Genomic DNA, 22370 nt, shown 5'->3' with positions numbered 1-22370 from the left:
TCTACTTTGTTTGATATTAAGAGATCCCGAGACAAACTCATGCAGTACACGGCTGACTTCTTGTCGAGAAGCAAATGCAACGTGGAGAGGAAGGTGATGTTTACTCCCAAGTTTGCTGAAGTCGACCGCTCCACGTTGATTTGGTATCGACAGCAACGTGCTACTGGTGTGATGGTACGTGGTACGGAGCTGAAGGCTGCTGCTGAGAAGTTCACCAGGCTTCACGACGCCCTAGACTTCAAGGCATCCGAGGGTTGGCTCTTTGCGTTCAAGTTGCGGCATGGCCTTACCAACCTTAAAGCTCATGGCGAAGCTTTGGACGCTAACGAGGATGGAGTTGACGAGTTTCGGCACAAGGTGAAGGGCTTGATCAACAGGGAGGGCCTCACTCTCGGTCAAGTCTATAATGCTGACGATACTGTTTTATTCTATCGCTCTTTGTCAACGAACACTCTAGCCGAGGAGACGGAGAAGCATGTACCTGGTCGCAAGCTCTCCAAGGAACGGATATCTGCTTTGTGTTCTGCCAATGCTAACGGCATGCACCGGCTTAAGCCCGTTATTGTTGGCCGTGCAAAGCAGCCTCACTGTCTTCGTGGGGTGATGGATGTCCTTCCTGTCATCTGTTACCATTCTTTGAAGGCATGGTTTACAGCCCAGATCTTCAAAGACTGGTTCCACCGCCACTTCATCAAGGTCATACATTACCAGATGGAGACACTGGGAATCCCGCGCGACAATGCACCTGCCCACCTGTGTGACAAGGACTTGGTGGCTGAGAATGGCCACATTAGGTGCATGTTTCTGCCACCTAATACGACTGCTCTCATCCAACCAATGGACCAAGGAGTGATCCTGGCAACAAAGCGCCTATACCGCCGGAAGTTCCTGGATGAGGTGATGGTTGTTCTCGAGGACGAGGATGAGCGCAGGGAGGGACGGGACACGCGAGGCCAGCGGACTTTGGAAAACCTTCACCGCTACAAAATCAAGAGTGCAATCTACAACTGGGCCAGTGCATGGAAGGAAGTCCCTGTGAAGACTCTAGAAAATGGTTGGTCTCGTCTGCTTCTCGGAACGGATGTGGAGTACGATTTCCTAGGTTTTGACGTGGATGACTTCCATGCACGTCTACGTACGCATGGCAACGATGTTGCTGTGGACGATGTGCGTGAGTGGTTGGATGACGTCGAGGGCGATCCTGGGTATCAGACCTTGTCTGATATCGAGATCGCATCTTCAGTTGCAGGTGTCAGTACCCAGCTTGAAGATTCCGACGAGGACAGCGACGATGATGCGGACTTCTCTCACCATGACACAACTCCAGCCATCCCCAAGCTGAACGCACTCCGGGAACACCTAGAGTTCGTTCTCGACTACCTGGAACACCCGGACTGCGACAGGGAGATGGGGCCCTTGGGACTTGTGGAGGAAGTGCGTGCTTTCAGGCAGGCATCATCAATCGTCAGAATCGTCGTTCCTTGCGTCAATCAACGATTGACAGTTTTTTCAGGTCCGTGACCCCCACTGTGCCCAGCCCTGGCTCCACTCCGTTGCCTCCCCAAGACAGGCCCTCATGCTCCGAGCCATAGCCCAGCACATCAGCCACGGTGGAGTCACCCTCGACGTGAGTTTGCGTCTGTCTTCAGAGTCGTCTGCAGTGGGTACGCCATCACCACGACCCAGCGACGCACCCCTAGGTCACCTGCCAGTGATACTCTCGGACTCTGACAGTGAATAGACGCCAAGAACTTCTCCACTAGACCACACGGGAATTTACAGTGTTGTACAGTACAGTGAAAAAAACAGTGCATTGTGTTAAGGATTTACAGTTGTGAGTGAAAAGATAATTTTTGAACTAAATATAACGTCAATAGACTTGTGTGTTTTTGCTTTAGAAAATGGTTAGAAGAGTGGAAAAAGTTAAAGTGCAGAGTGCAACACTTAGTAAGTTACAATGGAGCATAAGTTAGACAAGAGTGCACCCTGTGAAGAGAACGGACTTCTGAGTGCAAATGACTAAGTTCAGTGCAAGACTTCATGAACAGTGTACAGTACTGCAAGTGCTTCAGGAAATCCTTCTTACTGTCAGAGTTCGAGAGGAGGCGGTTATTCATCGAGATGGCCATGGACTTGCTGTAAGTAGGCAGAATGTTTCATACTGTACTCTACTGTATTTTCCATACTATACTTACCTCAAACACCTCATTTCACTCTTTTGTCCTTTATTGGTGTGAATATGCTGTGTCTTAGGTGCTATGCATATGCAGTAGGAAGGTGTTTTTCTGAGTTAGGCTAGGTTAGAGTCCATAACTGCCAGTCCAGGAGCCAGGGACTTGTAAGTACCCAGAATGTTGAATATTGTATGAACCTTCCTCAAAAAACTCATTTTATGCTTCTTTTGCATTTATTTCAGTCTTTTATGTGCCTTATTGGTGCGATTTGGGACTTAAAATAGGTGCTATGCATGTCCAGAGGGAGTTGTATAGGTGTTTCTCAGAGTTAGGGTCCATAAGTACAAGTCCATAAGCTAGGGCCCAATATCCGGACAGGACCACTATCCAGACCTGCCTATGGCTCTATTACGTCGGATATTGGAGGGATTACTGTATAGGTATATATATATATAAATACAGTAACCTCTCAAGTAACGGGTGTTTAAAAAAAAGCGTTTTCGTTTTAACACGAGCGAATATTTAAGGAGATATGTTTAAATAACAAGGGTTTCTCGATTTAATGCGACTTTACACGTACGTGATGGATTCAAATTAGCCATGCACCTTGGATAGTCCCGAGCTGATACTGTAGACCGTGTGTGGCAGTTTATGCATAAATACAATTTTTTAATTGCCTGTTTCTTAAACTGGTTTTATTCAAACTATAATATTTGAAAATGAAGTTTGGCCCCATTCTTAGCAATTTGGCTCATTTTCGGACAAAATTTGGCCTGGAGTGTGATAGCAGATCTAGATTGTTGCAGCTTGATGCTGCAGAACAGAATGAAGAAAACCACTCAGGCCAAGATAGAACAGTTCTTTATGAAGAAGACAGAGAACTTAAGGGAGTTATCTTCATCACTAATAGCATGGGAGTCGGAGGAAGTGGAGGGACAGCAGAGCAAGGAGGGACAAAAAATTTAGGGTGGGGAGCGGTGGGAGGTGGGGGAGCGGGATGAGGAGGGACAGCAACAGACGATGAGTGATGCATTGATGAAGTGAGGCTGTGTGTTGTTATTGTTTGTGACCTACTTACTGTAATGAAAATGTTGCTTTTACTGTAGTGTTTTTATGACCTAATAATGCGTTAGTAATGTTGAGGAACTTTCACAATGCAGTGAATGAAGCAGAATTGAAAGAAAATCCACGTATAAAACGAAAAAAGTACAGTATATATTTAGGGAGAAGTAAGCAACGCTTCAGCCCAACTAGGGCTCAAATGTTGTTCATTTCTCCCCAAATGTTCTGTTTTTGTTTTTTACATGGATTTTCTTTCAAATTATTATTGTTGCTTTTAAGTTTAGAGTAGCATAACTCCCCAAATGAGTAGGCTTTCCCAAAGTCCAGGAATGTAACCCCCAATACAGTATTGCCATTGTTTCTTTTGGGAAAATTATGTTTAAATAATGTGTTTTCGACTAACGCGACCTCTCCAGGAACCTATCCCTTGTGTTATTTGAGAGGTTACTGTATATACAGTGCATATATATATATATATATATATATATATATATATATATATATATATATATATATAATGAGCGATTGGTGAAAAAGATAACTAGATCTGATGTGAGAGGTGTAAGGCTGAGAGGAAGACCACGAATAGGATGGATGGACAGTGTGAAGAGAGCGCTGGATGCGAGAGGGATGTCTGTTGAGCAAGGAAGAGTGGCTGTGCGTGACAGAAATAAATGGAGAGAAATTGTGAATGAATAAGTGATGACGCAGCCCTGAGGGGATATTCTCCCGCATTTGGTCTGATCAGCTAGTCAGGTCAGGTGTGGGTAAGGGGATGGGTGTATTATGATGTGGCAGGGGTAAACCAGTTCTGCTGTCGGGCCCTGCTGCAGATGTCACTGATTGCATTGTGCAGTTGACCCTTGTGCGGTGTGGTGCGGTGAGGATCTGTCCGTTCTCCCCTTTGGGGCTAAGATGCGAATAAATGTGTTTGAATGGATGAGTAAATGGAGAGTGAGCCGTCCTGTCTCGGCTACCTCCCTTTCCTTGGGGGAAGCAGCCCAGGTATATAGATAGATAGATAGATATATATCTATCTATCTATCTATCTATCTATTGCCAGACGCCTCAATCCCGTTTGGGGTGGCCACAAACAAATCGCCTCCAAGTCGCCCTGTCCCCCGCCATTTCACTCCCCTGCTCCCAACTCACACCCCCCTCTCTCATATACCTCTCCACCCCATCTCTCCATCTCATCCTCAGCCTCCCCCTCCCTCTTTCCCCCTCCACCTCACTCACATACACTCTCTTCGTCAGTCTTTGACCCTCCATCCTCTCCACGTGGCCAAACCACCTCAGTGTGTTCCTCATAATGCTTCCTATCACATCCACATCAACACCACAACGCTCCTTTATATCCTCATTCGTCAGCCTGTCTCTCCATGTGACTCCACAGGCTCCTCTTAAATAACTCATTTCCACTGCTCTCACTCTTGACTTGTGTCCTTCCAACAACGTCCAAGCTTCACTTCCGTATGTTAGAGTTGGTATCACAATACTGTCATGTAGTAACTTTTTCACTTCCATGCTCACTTCCCTGTTTCTTATCACTGCTTTCAAAGAACCAGCAACCTTTCTTCCCTGCTGTACCCTTTCAAGCACTTCGCCCTCCAAACCTCCATCCTTACCCATCACACTACCCAAGTACTTAAACGTACTCACATTTTCCAGTTCCTCACCAACCAACCTCGCCGTACATTCACTGACTTCACCTCTCTCAAAGACCATCACTTTACTCTTCCCTACATTCACCTTTAGATTCCGTTTCTTACACACTCTCTCAAACTCATCCACCAAGCCTTGCAGCTCCCCTTCGTCTTCACTCAACAACACGGTATCATCTGCAAACAACAGTACAGGGAGTTTCCAAACACTATATATATATATATATATATATATATATATATATATATTTGTATACATACAGTAATCCCTGTACTATCCGGACGTCCACTTCCGGACTCCTTACTTACTGGACAGACCTTCAGAACCCAAAAATGGCCAAAAAAGAAGAAAATCCCCCCTAAACCCATTTTTTCCCACCCGTAATTTGAAATTGCCACCCGGCGCCGAACTGGCCAGCTGTGTTTACACATGGCCCGTTCATCCCTTCCTTCCTCCTCCCTCACCAGTTACTGCCTAACTGTCATCACGAGTAGATGCTCATCGCAATGGATGCCACACGTTCTCGATTTTGTGAATAAACGATGAATAAACTGCAATACTTCACCACTAGACTACATGGGAATTTACAGTGTTGTGCAGTGTTAAGAAATTAGTGTTTAGAGTACAAAGGATTAAATGTGGAGTGCAAACTGGCAGTTGAAACTGGTGTGGTGCAATCTAGAACAGAATGTGCAATATTAAAGAATCATCACTCACAGTTCGAAGAAATAAGTGCAGCACAACACTGGATTACTGTACGTGCTTCAAGAGCATTTTCACCACTGCCAGAGCCTTTGAGAAGGCAGGCACAGATGTGCTGTAAGTACCCTGTACACTGGAAAATATATTCCATTGACACTTCTAATTCGTCTTTCTCTGGTTCCTTTTCATTTATTTCATGCTTTATGTCCATTATTGGTGTGAATAGGGTCTTAAATAGGTTTAAATAGGTGCTGTGCATGTTCGGTAGGGAGTTATTTAAGTGGCTTTCAAAGTTAGGCTGGGTTAGGGTCCTTAAGTACCAGTCCAGCAGGCTGAGTTCCAGTATCTGGACAAACTCACTTTCTGGACATGCCTTTGGCTCTATTACATTGGGTAGTAGAGGGATTACTATATATATATATATATACACATACACACAGTACCCTCGCGTCCAACACGCGTTAGTCCAGCACAATTCGGGTCCAGCACAGAGAACAATTAATTAGTATTTTTTAATATAATTTAATTACTGCAACACGAGTGTGTTAACATAACACGCACAGAGCTCCGAGAAGTGGGCGAAATCCGCAGAGTTCACTCTAACACGATCACCCCTGCTCCAACACGGTCATACTGGACATTCTCATGATGATGATGATAGCCAATGAAAACTTCTGATCAAGTAGCCTTCCCCGCCCGCTATCGTGACGTGATCGTGATGCCGCCCAATTAAAAACGCTTCTGGTGTCACGTTATGTTTTGTTTAAATTTCTCCTGCCACAATGCCACTCAGTCACATAATTGCATTGGAAGGTGCTTTTTTCTTGCTGTATTTTCTGCCTTTGTTACTGCATTTTACCCTGCTCACGATGCCTAGGAAGCCTTCTGAGAACCCCAAGAAGCGTCGGCACCTCCCTCAGGCCACCAAGCTAGAAAGCATCGAGAGGAAGAAGAAAGGGGAGAGGAAAGTTGACACTGCCAAGGCCTACGACATGAATGAAGCCAACGTGATCATAAGAAAAAACTAAGACAAGATCCTGGCAGCCGAAGGCTATCACACGGCACATCATACCAGGTTTGCCAAGGATACGATAGTAAATCGGAATGGTAACGTGGTAAAATTGCCGACGATACCACGGGCATTTGGAATTCATCTGGATGGATTCCTGCCGAGCATATGACGGGCAAAACAGTGTGACCAAAACCCAGGCGACTCGACAGAGAATGTATCGTACTACAGCATTGAACATTTAGCCTGACACTGAATAAATATTAATATTTTAGAATAAATATCAATCGTTTTGAAACCCTTCTCATCGGCGTGCGTACCAGTTTATAGACAAAGTTGCTTCTCCTTATTCTCTACCGAGTTAGCGACAGCAATCACTTTCCACAGTCACGAGACAGGGCTCTGGCAACAGTGTGAGAAGCATGCACTTTGCCGAGGATTACAGTGCTAGGACAGGCAGAAGCAGGACCTTCCATGGTTGTGGACGAAGATAGTGATTCTGAGTGTGATTTCGAAGGATTTATGAGGGAGGTTGAGGAGGAGCAACAACCATTACCCGCTAGTGACGCCAGCAGCCATCCTCCGGGGACCTAGTAAGACTACCTACAGCCTTGGACACCACCTCCCATTCCCAGCAAGCCCACCAACACTATCCTAAAAGGTTAGTTATCATTCATAGCACAGTACCATTTATTATAATTACAATAGTACCAATATATGTATAGGTATATGGTAGGTATTTAGGGTGACTTTTCCGAGGGTTGCTGACATAATTCATTTTTCCCTATAAGCTCTATTGTTAGTCTAACACGTTTTTGGTCCAACACGTGACCCATGCATGACAATATTACCGTGCTGGATGCGAGGGTACTGTATATATACAGTACTGTACATACACACACACACACACACACACACACACACGTGTATATATATATATATATATATATATATATATATATATATATATATATATATATATATATATATATATATATATATATATATATATATATATATATATATATATATATATATATATATATATATATATATATATATATATATATATATATATATATATATATATATTTCCTCTCTCTCTCTCTCTCTCTCTCTCTTTGTATTTTCTGACTGTACTGTAAAGGTGGGGAGGGAAAGAAGGCCTGGATGGTGGTGATGATGCTTTAAGCTGCATCTGTAGTGAATTGCTTCTGAATTGTTCTTAGTGTATTGCTGTGTTATTCCACTACATATTCCTTAATAATGTAGTGTATTCTTTTATATTTTATCCAACCTCTCCAGTACCTCATCATTTACATTATCAGTCGTCATTGTACCGAAGCAATAAAGAAAGCTAACAAACTAGTTGGAGTTATAGGCAGAGTGTTTGATTACAAATTGGAGAATATTATACAATTCCTTGTTGCATCAGCATGTGAAGTATTGTATTCAATTTTTTTCGCAGTATTACAAGAAAGATATAGAGAAGCTAGAGAGAGTGCAACAAAGAGTAACCAAAATGATACCTAGACTGAGAAACAAACCATACAAGGAACATTTGGAAGAGTTAAAACTGCTTGACTTGTGAAAGTGGAGATTGCGAAGGTGTTTAATTCAAGTATTCGGGATTTTTAAAGTACAGTAAAACCTTGATTTAATGGGATTCATTCTAACGGCAACCGCAAACTAACGGCATAAATCTCCTGAGGAATATTTATGCAAAAAAAATTTAAAAATTCCCCATAATGGGCAAAAATTAGAAAGAAATTCAAATGTGGTGGGCACTGCATGCATCTCGATCGTCTGTTTGCAGTTTCCCGCCAGCTGGGTATGTTTATGCTCACCCAGTCTTCCGCCTATCCTGACCCCAAAGTGAAAAAAATTAGCATGTAAGGTTAGATTTATGAACTAGTGTTATAGACTTCATAATTTACGTTGTGCCATCTATTCTACTCCAACCTGCCAACTAATACTTACCAGGATTACAGTAGAGTCCCTATTTAAGATGAAACGAAATGATCTTACAATAACACGAGCATTTAATTTCTCCCGTAATTATATAATAGCACAGTACTACCACTCAATTGCGCAAGAGAAATTGTGGGAAATGGGTGTTTTGGTACTGGATTTCCAGATACAACTCGTGTGTTATGCTTTTGTCAGTCACTAATTGGTTTCTTTGACCCGACCTGACTCATGTGACCCCCATACCACCAGCCACAGCCTGCTGCCTACCTCAGTGTTGTGTGAACAGCCGCTGGGATGAGAAGTTTATTTGCTTATTTCCTTTGCCCCCCGTTTCCTCTCAGAACTGAGCACATGGTTCCAAACTAACTTTAGTTATGCCTAAGCACCCTGAAAGTGCTATGAACACAAGCATTTATTCTAAATGAAAATGTAAAATTGTTGGACAAAGTGGCATGTAGCATTGTAGCTTAAATGCAAATGATCAGACAGATAAAATGAGTCGGGATGTTTACGATGTGGATAGTTTTCTTTGTTGGAAAAAAAAGTTAATGATGGAGCAGTAAAATTCATGTATTCGCCTTTAGTGCAATGAGTGTGAAAAAAAAGAAGAAAAAAGGCTTTGTGCTCGATCTTTTTGTTATAAACTGACGATCTTTGGTCAAGTAAATTCGGATCTTACGATACATGAAGACACTACGTGTTGACATGAACAGTTAGGCAAGATAATTATGTGAGCTCAGTTCTTGTGAATTATACTGTCATACAAATTATACTGTTTGGCTGACTTGTTTATTTTTCATGATTTCTGCATTTGTGTGTATCTCAGAAGTGAGATACGCAATCACTCCATGCTGACTACTTCTTTATACTGTATATATTTTTTCTGTTATTGTTGATGACTAACGGCTTTCAGGAGTTTCACACTGCATTTTTTTTTATTAGTACCAAAAGTGATTCGTGACGAAATATGCGTGATGCTGGCCGGCCATTATTCACGTGTTGTTTAGGTCAAGTTTATGCTTGATTTCTAATGAGGACTTTCAAGAGGCTTAGTGGCAATCCTAGGTGATTAAAAGTTTTATGGGGAGTATTACGGGGCAAAACTAATCGGTTAGGTTAGGTTAGACTGTAGTAGCTATGCCCTGACGTGTCCAGTTGGTGTGGTCGTATGTAAACACACTGTCTTTGGTGTCTTAAGGCAGACGTATTTCTAGTAATCTATCTTTAAATATATTTTTAACGAAAAATATGAGCCTCCTAGAACGTAACCTCCTATCTTACATGTACAATATATATATGTCAAGTTTTAGCGCGAAATCGATTTTGCACGAGGTTCTGCATAACCTATCTCGTGTTGTATGAAGACTCTACTGTACTGTACTTATCTGGATTACTGTACAGTACTTTACTACAACAACACACCTACCTGCTTTCTTTTGTTCTAAATATAAATTTTTTTTTATTGATTTTGTATGTCTGCACATGTTTATATGCTTAAAAATGTGCTAAAAAATGTGTTTGCGTGAGTTCCCGGGGTATTGATAGGTGTAAGCCCCAATCTATCGGAATTTCGTTTTTTTTAGCATGCTTAGGGCCCCCTAGGGTGCTGTTAAATCGAGGTTTTACCAGTAAGACCTCACTATAACTGACTAATTGGGAGCCTAAACCATTCCGATAAAAGCGACATCTGGACTTTCCCCTGCTAACCTGGACTTTTTCCGATATATCAGACATTAGTCTGAATTGCACGAACGGTGTTTAAACTGTTCTGACTACCATTGTGGTACTGTACTGTGTTATAACTTCACTACATTAATCAAATAGTATAATATATATAATAATACTGTACTGTACACTGATAAACATGTCTTTTATTTACCTTATTGTGGTGAAAATATTAGAAGTTGTCAGGCAGTCTGGACTGCTTCTGGCGCTATCGGACTTTTTCCGATATATAGGATTTTAGTCCGGTAGCTGCTCATTTCTGATAAAAGCAAATTTTGGTCTATTGAAGTCCATTATATCAAGGTTTTACTGTACGTGTCAATATGGTAGTCAATGAGTGCTTCACAGGACGGAACAGCTGAAGGATTTGAATTTCATTGAAGCATGCATTACTGATCTACCATGATTTCTGCTGACATGTTGTAAAAACATCCCCCCTAATACCAATGCACCAGTCCCGTATGAGACAACCCCAGCATGTACGGTATTCAATAGGGACAGTGAGTGTTAGTGCAGAAGTGGTGACCTGTGGAGAAGTATGTAGGAGGGCAACTGGGCCACAGGAAACTGACTGTCGAGTCTGTGCCCAGAGTATGACACAGTAAAAAGAAAGAAAGAAAAGGCTGTTCTCATTACACTAGAGGTAACGGATATAAAATTACAGTATTGGCAAATGTTTCCTGTCAAATGAAGCAAAACATTTTTTCTTCAGCAGGTTCATCAGCACATGGAACAAGTTGCCTAGGAATGTGGTAGACAGCAATACAGCAATAACATTTAAAAGTGGCGTAATGTAGATAAGTATTTGTCTTTGAATCTCTAGCTTAACACATTCGTGGTTTAATAATGTAAAAAACTGGTAGTTGTTTTCCTCTCTCTCAGATCATGGTGAATGCAGCATCAGCATTATAATATGAAATTAATACAGTATAACTTTTCCATTTCAGAGTAAGTTAGTGTAGAAGAGTTTCACCCTTCAGTCTTTTCTTTGAAATTTCCATGACACCTTTTCTATGCTGCATAGTGGTCTTTCTTGCTTTTTCCTGCTGGCTTCAGCTGAAGGGTTTGGTGGGCAGGGAGGGGAGCTGCTTTGCTTTCCTATCCTTAGCGCTACTTATTGAATTGTATGTAGCCATAGACTCATTAGCAAACACCATCATGTGGACCACTGGGTCTGCCCCTCCTCCCCCAACTCAGGGCATAGCTTCACAGCCTGTTACCAAGGCCCAGTAGTCCTCATGCATACCATACACCTCCTTATGTCACCACTTCTGCACTAACACCCTCCATCCATATTGAGTACATGCTAAGGTTGTTTCATACAAGACTGGTGTATTGGTATTAGCGGGGCTACTTTTACATGTCGGCAGGTCTTTTGGCGGATCAGTAAAGTCTGCTTTTATGAAATTCAAATCCTTAACCCCTAGATGCCGGGTGTTGGTTGGAACTGTAAAAAAAATCAGTGTCATGGCGACATTAGGTGTCGGTAGCAACCTCACTTGTTTTACCGTCACAATTTGAAGTGGCCACCACTTTATCTCGTCAGCAAAAGCTTAGGGCAGACTCCCACTGACCAGCCCAATCTTACCTCAGTCATCTCCGTGACTTTGTCAGGTGTAGGATGAACTTTTCTTAGCTTTTCTCGTCCAATTTTGTTCTCACCTCACATGGACTTTTGCCTCATCCACCCTTGCCAAGCCTCTTTCCAAGGATACTAGGAGAGGACTCAATGATAGTGCCATAGGGCGTGCCTCGGACACCACTGTGTGTAGTTTATCTAGTACAGTAATGGAGAAGTTATCATGTTGAGAGCAAAGCCATAGTCGGGGCCGTGGGCAAACACACAAACACATCCTGTTCGCACGGCAAAAATTAGTCCTGTTCCTCACGTCATTATTCATCAGTGCAGTGACCTGAAGACCTGGGAATACTTTCATTGGCAAGAAGAGTTGGTGAGTAATATGGTCTTTAATTCATTTCCCTGACTGTTACTGCTATAGTTTCTGAGATGTTAAGGTTAGAAGTAAAGCTATTTTGCTTTTTTTTTTTTTCTCCCATACTGAGGTGAGGCATGAGCAGATTTTAGCCTGGCAGTTAGGAGTTAGATTGTTTCATGCCTCAGTGGGGATTTGCACCTGGGTCCATTAGGATTGCAGGCAGCCTCTCTGCCACTTTAGCCACTGCTTGTTGCTGTTTGCTTTTCTTTGTCCTCCTGTATATATATGATAGTATTATGATCTGAAGTGCATTACAATTGTATGTTTATTTTTCCATTCTCTTAGATATATGAGGATTGCCGCAGTTATGTACTGTATTGGATATTCATATGTTTATGTTCCTTATCAATTACCATTAGATCTGTTTGATTATTATGTATATAAGTTGACTTAATGTCACCTTGATTGCAGAAATTGCAACTTGTTTTCTTATTGATTAAATTGATAATCATTTCTTCCTTATTGTAGCTCAACTCTCGCATCCAGGCCAAGAATCACTATGAAGGGAAGCAACATACAAAGAAAGTTAAAAACTACCTGATAGAGAATGCTCGCAAAGATGGAGCACCCCCAGCCAAAGCACCTAAAATTGATCTTTCCACCCCCAAAAAGGTTAGTGTGATTTGAATTAACTTTAAAAATAAGAGGGGAGAGGGATGGACGTTTAATCCTTCTATCTTGTGCCTTTCATAACCTGTATTTATGTATTTGCTCATTTATTCATTCTCCAGTCCATTTCACAACGCAGCATCACATGTGTAGTGTGTGAGTGCAATAATAAACTTTCTAATTTATCTTTCTTATTAATCAGTCATGCTGCGCATGATAGGAACGATTGGAGAGAGATTGTGAAAGAATAAATGGTGATGCGGCCCTGAGAGGATGTTCTCCCGCATTTGGTCTGATAAGTTGATCAGGTCAGGTGCAGGTAACGGGATGGGCCCATTATGATGTGGCAGAGGTAAACCAGCTCTGCTGTTGGGTCTTGCTGCGGATGTCGTTGATTGCAATGCTCATTTGACCTTCATGCGGTGTGGGCTAAGATATGAATAAATGTGTGTGTTTGGATGAGTAAATTGGGAGTGTGTCGTCTTGTCTCGGCTACCTCCCTTTCTTTTGGGGAAGCAGCTTAGGTAATTAGATAAGTAGATTAATCAGTCTAATGACAAAGTACTAACTTACCACTCCACACTCTTTTTTTGGAGGCACTGTCAGGGGAAACAGTTCCAAGTCACTTGTTATACAACACCACCCAAGCATTAGAAATGGTGATTGGAGAAATCATTATAGACCTGGAGAGTTGTGGGGAGGATGCATTGTTTTTATATCTCCAATATTATCTTATGAAGGTGAAGGACCTTCCCTGTAGTTATATTATGTCACATCTACTTTTGGACTTTCCCTGTAAGCCATCACGTCACATCTACTTTTTAATCCATTCACAGTTGACAAGGGACTGCGTCCTGTCACAGGATAATAATGCTAGAGTAAATTCTGAGTTATAGTACTGGTGGCCATATTTTAAAAACATTTTGCCAGGATAGGCATTCCCTTTTGCCTGGCACTCACTCTTGTGATATTGTTAAACCTACATCGTCATCAGGGCTGGTGTTTGAATGCCTTGGCTGGCATATCACTGTTGTGATAACCCTGGCAAAAGATAGTAGTTGTTCCCTAGGCAGTCCGGCCGAACAGCCTCGACTGGGTTTCCCAGCCTATTGTTAAACCTACGTCATCATCAGGGCTGATGTTTGAATGCCTGGACTGGTAGGTCACTTTTGTAATATCCCTGGCAAATGGTTTGCCAGCCAGATTGTGCACTTTAATTCAGTTTCTGATGATGTATATGTATCAGTTGTAAAAGAACAGAGCACATCTTGCTTAATAACAAGTTCATGATGTCAGGTTCATAGCCAATGCAGTGTAAAGCATATTGCCAAATTGTATTACATTTTTAGTCTTTTTCATGTCATTATGAAGATCTTCACGAGACGTTTGAATCAATAAAGGTGGTAAAAGTGAAAAGCAGAAGTTCTTAACCAGGGGAACATGGAACCCTTGGAGATACAGTACAAAATATCAGTGAGGGGGTATGAAACACAGGCTTATTCACCTTACAAATTTATTTTTCTCCATAATACATGTTTTATGCATGTTTGCTTTATATTTTTAAAAATAATATGAGGTTGTAAATGGGGTAAATCCACTTAAATTGCATGATTTATTTGAAATAATGAGAGACGCGAATTTGAAGCTCCCACTGCTCCGTGCTAGCTTTATGAGATGGCATATACAACAGTCTCTCCCAGTCCCTGCCAGTTGTTTGTTTTGGTAAACTATTTTGCTAGACTTTTATTATAGCTGGTTAGCATCCAGCTAGTGAAAGTAAAGGTGGTACTGCACCCGAGAGACAAAGGAAGGCATCAAGTTTGAAAAAGAAGCTTGAAATATTGGAGAGATACAATGAAGGCCTTAAAACATTGGTGATTAGCCGTGCCATTGGATTGAGTGAGAGTACCTTACACACAATTCATGATAATGCCAGGAAAATTCATGCCAGTATTAAGGCTGGAACTCTGTCATCAAAACAAAAATAATCAAACACACATAGCCTGCAAATGGAGAGGATGGAGATATTAGCAGTGCCTTGTTACCATGATTGTTATGGTAATATATATATGAATGATGTAATACAGATATCAAAGCAGTGAGAATGAATGAGAATATTATTGTGTATGTGATCTTAAATTAGCAGTATACTAATGATGTTATATGACTGGCAAAGAATGAAGTTTTAAAAATAAATTTGGAAGATGATAAGGAAATTTGGTAATGTACGTTGATGGATGGCCCAGTACCGCACAGGCTGGGGGAATATTGGAAGGGATTAGGGTGATGAGGGAGGTAATTCATTTCCTGTGTATCATTAACCCACACAGAGTGCCAGACTGGAAATCTGAAGTATGCTTCATGAAAGAAAACAAAAAAATGGCATTGAAGATTGATAGAAGATATGATAAAGTAAATGTATATCAATTTTGAGGTCAGTATACGCCATAGTTTAGCCACTACGGTGTTTTGAATTTGGATAATTTTGGACTGCCAGTAAAATGTGCATATACAGGTGGTCCCCTTCTTATGATTGGGTTACGTTCTGAGAAACTTATCATAAGTGGAATTTATCGTAAGTCGTAATTGCACTTGATACATCTAACTAACCAAACATCATAGCCTAAACCAATCCTACCTTAAATGTGCTTAGAACACTTACATTAGCCTATAGTTGGGCAAAATCATTAACAAAAGTCTGTTTTATAATAAAGTGTTGAATATCTCATGTAATTTATTGAATACAGTACAGTACTGAGATTGTCAATTGCGAAAGCCCAAGTTCACGAGTGATGGCCATTACTGGCATGGTCCTGGTCGTTTCGGCTGTAAGTCATTTAGGCTGTAATGTCCAAATAGTTTATATTATGTTATGTTATTTAGGTCATTAGGTGATTTGGTCGTTTGCCAGTTTGGATGTTAAAGCCTAAATGACTTGCAGCCAAAATAATCAGGACCCCTCAGGTTTGCTGCCTTCATGCTGGGCAGTTATCTTGAGTTTCTTATCATGAGTAATTGCCTTTGGGCATTTCATAGACATGATGGATGCACAAAATACAACGTAGATACAGAGAGGGTATCCAGTAAAATGCTGGCAACACAGAACACTGTAAAGCATCGGAGCATCGATTGTTTACACCAGAGACCACCCGGCCAGACTGGGACTTGGCTTGCTGCCGCTGTCTAGTTTATGAGAGAGTATCATACCGCATGTCACTAGCTCGGGAAAAGGTCAAAATTTAAATTTCAAGGTATGGTTTCTACCATCATAAAGTTGAAAATCACAAGTCGACTTCGTAAAATGGGAGCTGTACCAGCCCTGGGTATAATATTGAAGAGAGCATTCTGTATTGTGGTTATACAAGTTTTCTCATTATTATCTATTGTAGTTTAGTGATAAAGAGCTGGATATATCAGTATTTTGAAGGTGGGATTTAGGCAAAACTGCAGCCACGAGGAATAATTCATCATAATTTTTTTTTTAGTACCACATGAAAGAGTGCATGCATAAATATTATGGAACACAATATCAGCCAAGTATCTACCTTCGTGTAACTGTGGTGAATTTTTGAATTTTGGTGGGCCAGAGCATGACCTGCCATCACACCAAACAGTGACTAATAGACATGCATGGGGTAGGCTGTGAGCAGTTGAAAAGGCTCCAGATGCCAGCTTATGACTTAGAGCCAGTTCTTGGTATACATCAGTTTAGAATGTGATAAACTGATCAACAGTGAACTAAAAGTTTATAGTGCAGCCTCGTTGTCCAATAAGGCTGTGTCAAGTGAAGACTTATTGCATAATGAGGTTGATATAACATGGGTTCATTGGGGTTAGGGAGGATAGCGTTGACCATGAAGCCTGAAATGACCTAAAAAAACTCTGCTGTCCACCTGAAAATTGTCCTATGCCAGTATGAGTCACCACTAAGGGTCTCCTTCCCCCCAGGGTAGGGGCAGTTGGCAGGCCTGGACGACCAGTCCACAAAAAAGATATAGTATCACATCCCATAATATCACACACTGTGCTGTTTGTTAAGTACAGGTGGTCAGTGACTTATAATCAGGTTGCGTTCCGATAAACTGAACGTAAGTGGAATTTATCGGAAGTTGAACATCATCTTAATACTGTACACCTAACCAACTGAACAGCATAGCCTAACCAAGCCCACCTTTAACATGCATGGAACACTGGCATTAGCCTACAGTTGGGCAAAATCATTGAAACAAAGCCTATTTTATAATAAAGTATTGAATATCTCACGTAATATACAGTATTGAATACTGTACAGGTGGTCCCCTATGTACGAATGGGTTATGTTCCAAGAAACTGCTTGTAAGCCAAAAATTCATTTAATACACCTAACCAACTGGACATCATAGCCTAGCCAAGCCTACCAAGCCTTGTAAATGTGCTCAGAACACTTACATTAGCCTACAGTTGGGCAAAATCAATAACACAAAGCCTATGTTATTATTAAATGTTGAATATCTCATGTAATTTGTTGAATATTGTACTGAAAGTACAAATTTTTAAAGTCTAAAATTTGTAAGTTGACCATTCGTAGAACATGGACCACCTGTACTGAGAGTGTCGATTGTGAAAATCCAAGTTCACGTGCAGTGGCCATTACAGGCTCAGGCCTGGTCGTTTCGGTTGTAAGTCATTTAGGCCATAATGTCCAAATACTGTAGGTTATGTCATGTTATGTTGTGTAGGCTGTTACGCAGTTTGGCTGTTTTCCAGTTTGGTGTTCGGCCAAAATGATTTACAAGCAAAACGACCAGGACCCTATGTGCTTGCCACCTTCATGCTGGGCAGTTATCTTGAGTTTCATCTCAAGAGTTATTGCTATCTTCTTCTTTTTCTTCTTCTTCTCACCAGTAGCAGGAGAGAGAGGTGGCATTTCATAGACATGATGGATACACAAAACATGACGTACATACGGGGGGGGGGGGGTTATCCAAAAAAATTGCTGGCAATACAGAACACTGTAGAGCATCAGTTGATTACACTAGCGACCCCCTAGGCAGATTGGGATTCAGCTCGCTGCCACTGCCCATTATCACAAGAGTATTGTACCGCATATTGTTATCCTGGGAGAAAATCAGATTTCAGATTTTGAAGTACAGTTTCTACCATTGTTATGTCAAAAAATCGTAAGTCTACCAATTGTAAAATGGGAATCACCTGTACTTGCACTTTTACTTGGCAATAGCACTGGTGTTTCAGTGGCCTTTCATGCACAAAATAAAATGAAAGGCAACGATCTCAGCCAGTGTAAACACTGGGCAGGCATCTTGGCTCAGTCAGCTGTGTAGAGGCCCAAAAAGGGGCTGATGATTATGTAAGGTTGACATGATTTCCAAGGCACAAGTTTCAGTACAGTATTTTACATACAAAAAAGTATCACTTCATTTATTATTGTACACTGTATTATTTGTTAAGCATATCCACTGTTAATTGGTGATAAAAATAGTGTTTCAGTGGCATTTCATGCAAGAGTTGAGGTCCAAAAAGGGGATGATGGTTAGGTACAGTAAGGTTGACACCATTTCCAATTTACAAGTTTCAGTATTTCACACACAGAAAAGTATCACTTCACTTAATACTGCACACTGCACTATTTGTTAAGCACTTGCACTGTTATTAGGTGATAACATTAGTGTTTCATGTTAGAGTAGAAGCCCCAAAATGGGATGATGGTTACGTAAGGTTGACACGATTTCCAGGTTGCAAGTTTCAGTATTTCACACAAAAAAGTATCACTTCACTCAATATTGCACACTGCGCTGTTTATTAAGCACACACACTCTTATTTGAATATGACAGTGGTGTTTCATTGGCCATTTATGCATAAAATAGAACAAAATGCAACGATCACAGCCAATGTAAACCCTGGGCGGCCAATTTAGCTTGCGTGCATCACTGTACCTGCACAAGATTCTCGGAGGCGGCTGTCGAAATATCGTTGTAGTGAAATTGTGATTAATTTTTTATCGTACCAAGACAGGGTATAACTTCTTAATTACCGTTGTAACGATTTTATCACATAATGGGGCGTCATATAATGAGGCTGCATTGTACCCCGTTTTGCAATAACAATGGCAAACTTGTTTTATGATACAGCATTTGTGGTGGCTGTGTACAACAATCCTGTGCCCCAATTGTGTCTCTCACACAAGCTGACAGTCAGACGTTTGAGTCAAGATGGTGTCATCTATAAAAAACCGTGAACAATTATGAGAAGGGAATGAAGTTCATGGTATGTTTACATGACTCTACATTACTATTCCAAGCAGTCAGGTGGTCGCTTCATCTCAGATGTTTTTGCCCATTTGGGAAATGCACCGTAACACCATCAATTTTTCCGTGAATCATAGCGAATCATAGCATGGGTTTAGGAAGCTAAAAAACATATTGCTAGGTGTGCCAGATGATTCTCTTCACATTTATAAGAGAAATTTAATCCATCTTTGAGTACGTAGAGTAAGTTTCCTCCATTCTTCTGAAATCAGTTTATTTTTCTTAAAGATGTGAAGAGAATTGTGTGGCACACCTAGCAATGTGTTATTTAGCTTCCTAAACCCATGCTATGATTCACGGAGGAATTGATAAAGTTACGGTGCATTTACCAAATGGGCGAAAACATCTGAGATTTAGCGACCGTTTGACTGCTTGGAATCGTCTCGTAGAGTCGTGTAAACATACCAGTGACCTTCGTTCCTTTCCCATAATTGTTAACAGTTTTTTTATAGCTCCCAATAACTCTATGTCACTAACACTGTACTGTAAAGGGTTGTTCAATGCCAGAGGTTATTGAGAAGTCAATAGAATACATTATTGTTTGCACCAATACTCTCTCTTTCATACTTAAACACAAAAATGAACAAAAGAATGAGTGCCAAATGTACGTTTAACTTTCATCAAAAAGACCTTACCAGTTCATATTCCTCTAGTTTCTTTTATGTATTTTTCCGACTTTAGGTTAGGTTAGGTTTGGTTAAATTATTAGGTACAGTTAAACTCAGTTAGGTTAGGTTTAGTTAAACACTTAGGACAGTCCCTTCCACCATTCTGCTGAGGAATCAAAGTACTGTACAGGAGTTGTCACAGCCGTACAGCTAAAAACAACGGGGAAACAGATTTAACCATCCATCCATCCATCATCTAATCCTACATTGCCCCATGAGGAGCGTAGGAGCCCGGGGCTAAAGTTGGTCCTGGCATTTAAGATGAGACAAACAATGTTTATTTATGGATAATGCATTACAGTATCAGTGGTTCATGGGCTGCGCATTTACGGCGGTAAATGTCATTTTCAGGAAGCGTCGAGAATGAGCGAATTTCAAGAAGTAGCAAGGGGGCTTGGAATGTAAGCCTCAGTAATTTAGGGGGATGATTACTGTACTGTACGATACTGTGCAATATTGTAATCAGTACACTACTATACATGAATCTGAAAAATATAGAAACTAGTGAACACATACAAGTGTAATGACACAGTAGGCCTACAAGTCACAGATAACACTTCCTGGACTGCTGAGATGATTCCGGACATCTGGCAAACAATCAAAGACTTTCGTAATTGGGATTATTTCTCAAAAAAACTGCTGAAATATCGGATTTACCGAATAATCAGCTGTCGAATAATAGGGCTTTTACTGTACTTTCTTCATTACAGAAAGTGGCACCACTGGATGTTAGTCAGCTATACTGCAAATGCTGTGAGCTTAGTTTTACATCAGAACAGCATGCTCAGCAACACTATCTAGGCCGCAATCATCAGCGAGTTCTTCATGGCCTGAAGCCTCTTAGAGCTGGATACTTCAATCGGGAAACTGGCAAATGGCAACGCATGTGAGTAGGTTTAGTTCTTGTAGTAATATTGTGTACTGCATCAGGTATGATATGGATTATTTATCATACAGTACAGTATAAATGTGTGAAATAGGAAACGCACTGTACAGTAAAACCTTGATAAGTCGACCCTGCAGAAGACGGAATTTCTAGTAAGTCGAACTCTGACAGAGGTGTGACAGTGTTTATTCAAAGGGTTAGATTTTAGTTTCTTATATTCCAAGTGCTTCATTTTAATTTACTATATTTTAAGTACAGCAAAACCTCGATATAACGGACTTCAATAGACTGGAATTTGCTTTTATCGGACTTGAGGAGCTACTGGACTAAATTCCTATGTATCAGAAAAAGTCCGATAAAGCCATGAGCAGTCCGGACTGCCTGACCGTTTCAGGTATGTTCACCACAGTAAGGTAAATAAGACATGTTTATCAGTATACAGTATGGTATTATATATTATGCCATTTGATTAATGTAGTGGTTATAACACAGTACAGTACCACAATAGTAGTCAAAACAGTTTAAAAACCTTTCATGCGATCCGGATTAGTGTCTGATATATCAGAAAAAGTCCAGATTAGCAGGGGGAAGTCCGGATGTTGCTTTTATCGGAATTTCGCATTTTTCGGAATGGTTTGGGCCCCAATTAGTCCGTTATAGTGAAGTCTTACTGTATCACATTTTAGTTGAAATGATTGTAAACTGAAGTAAATAAGTGCAGAACTTTACAACATTGTCTGTATCACCTCTCCACCTATGCAACTTCCTATCCAAGCCTAGCCTGTGACATGCACCAAATTGTTTTTATTGCCTGTTTTTATTGCTTTATAAATGCTTATTTATTTTAGTGTTAACAAACAAATAATCACAATTTATGACTATTGGGATTGTTTCGTTAGGAATGCTAAAGCGGTATGTGGTGTGGCAAGACTAACAACAAAAAAGAAAAGTACGGCATGGTGGGATGAGGAGGTAAAGAGAGCGGTGGGGGAAAAGAGGAAGAAGTGGCTAAAGTGGTTACAGGATAGGGGTTCAGTTGAAATAAGAACTGAATATGTTGAGAGCAAGAAGCATGTAAAGAGACTAGTGAAGAGGAAAAAGAAGGAGGTAAATGAGGATCTAGGAAGAAAAATGAATGCGAACTACTCTGAAAATAAAAAGTTATTCTGGAAAGAGGTGTGAAAATGTAGAAGTGAAAGCGGTAAGAAATGGGATGGTGTGAAGGATGCAGGTGGTAGAACCCATGGAGATGACGTAAGGAGCAGATGGAAAGAATATTTTGAAAGCCTGATGAATGGGGATAGAGACAGCAGAGCAGCTGTAAACATGATTGGTTTTGGGGGTGTGCAGAGAAGGAATGCAGTGCCAGGAGACGTGACACTCGCACAGGTGAAGAGTGTTGTGAAGCGGCTGAAAAATGGGAAAGCAGCTTGGGTTGATGAGGTGTATGCAGAGATGCTTAAATGTAGTGGAGAGAATGGAATGAAGTGCTTGTTGTACACTCTGGCTTCGGCTTTTCTGTCATTCTCTGACTAAATATATGTGTGCTGTTTACTTATCTCCTAATTCTACTGACTATCGAAAATTCTTTGACTA

General features: G+C 40.9%; 1 protein-coding gene across 1 annotated transcript in view; it reads left to right on the top strand.

Moving 5' to 3' along the window:
• Positions 1-22370, top strand: part of LOC145400251 (zinc finger matrin-type protein 1-like) — a 288463-nt gene that overhangs the window by 73222 nt on the left and 192871 nt on the right. Inside the window, exons 4-5 of the mRNA XM_080272765.1 lie at positions 12774-12917; positions 20599-20774. Of these exons, the coding sequence (XP_080128891.1) occupies positions 12774-12917; positions 20599-20774 (320 nt within the window). The remainder of the gene's footprint in view (positions 1-12773; positions 12918-20598; positions 20775-22370) is intronic.

The sequence above is a fragment of the Coenobita brevimanus genome, chromosome 51, assembly GCF_032717465.1.
Source record: "Coenobita brevimanus isolate Jiangsu-jjx chromosome 51, ASM3271746v2, whole genome shotgun sequence".
NCBI lineage: Eukaryota > Metazoa > Arthropoda > Malacostraca > Decapoda > Coenobitidae > Coenobita > Coenobita brevimanus.
Note: the sequence above shows the minus strand (reverse complement) of the source record. Positions and strands in the feature narration are given on the sequence as shown.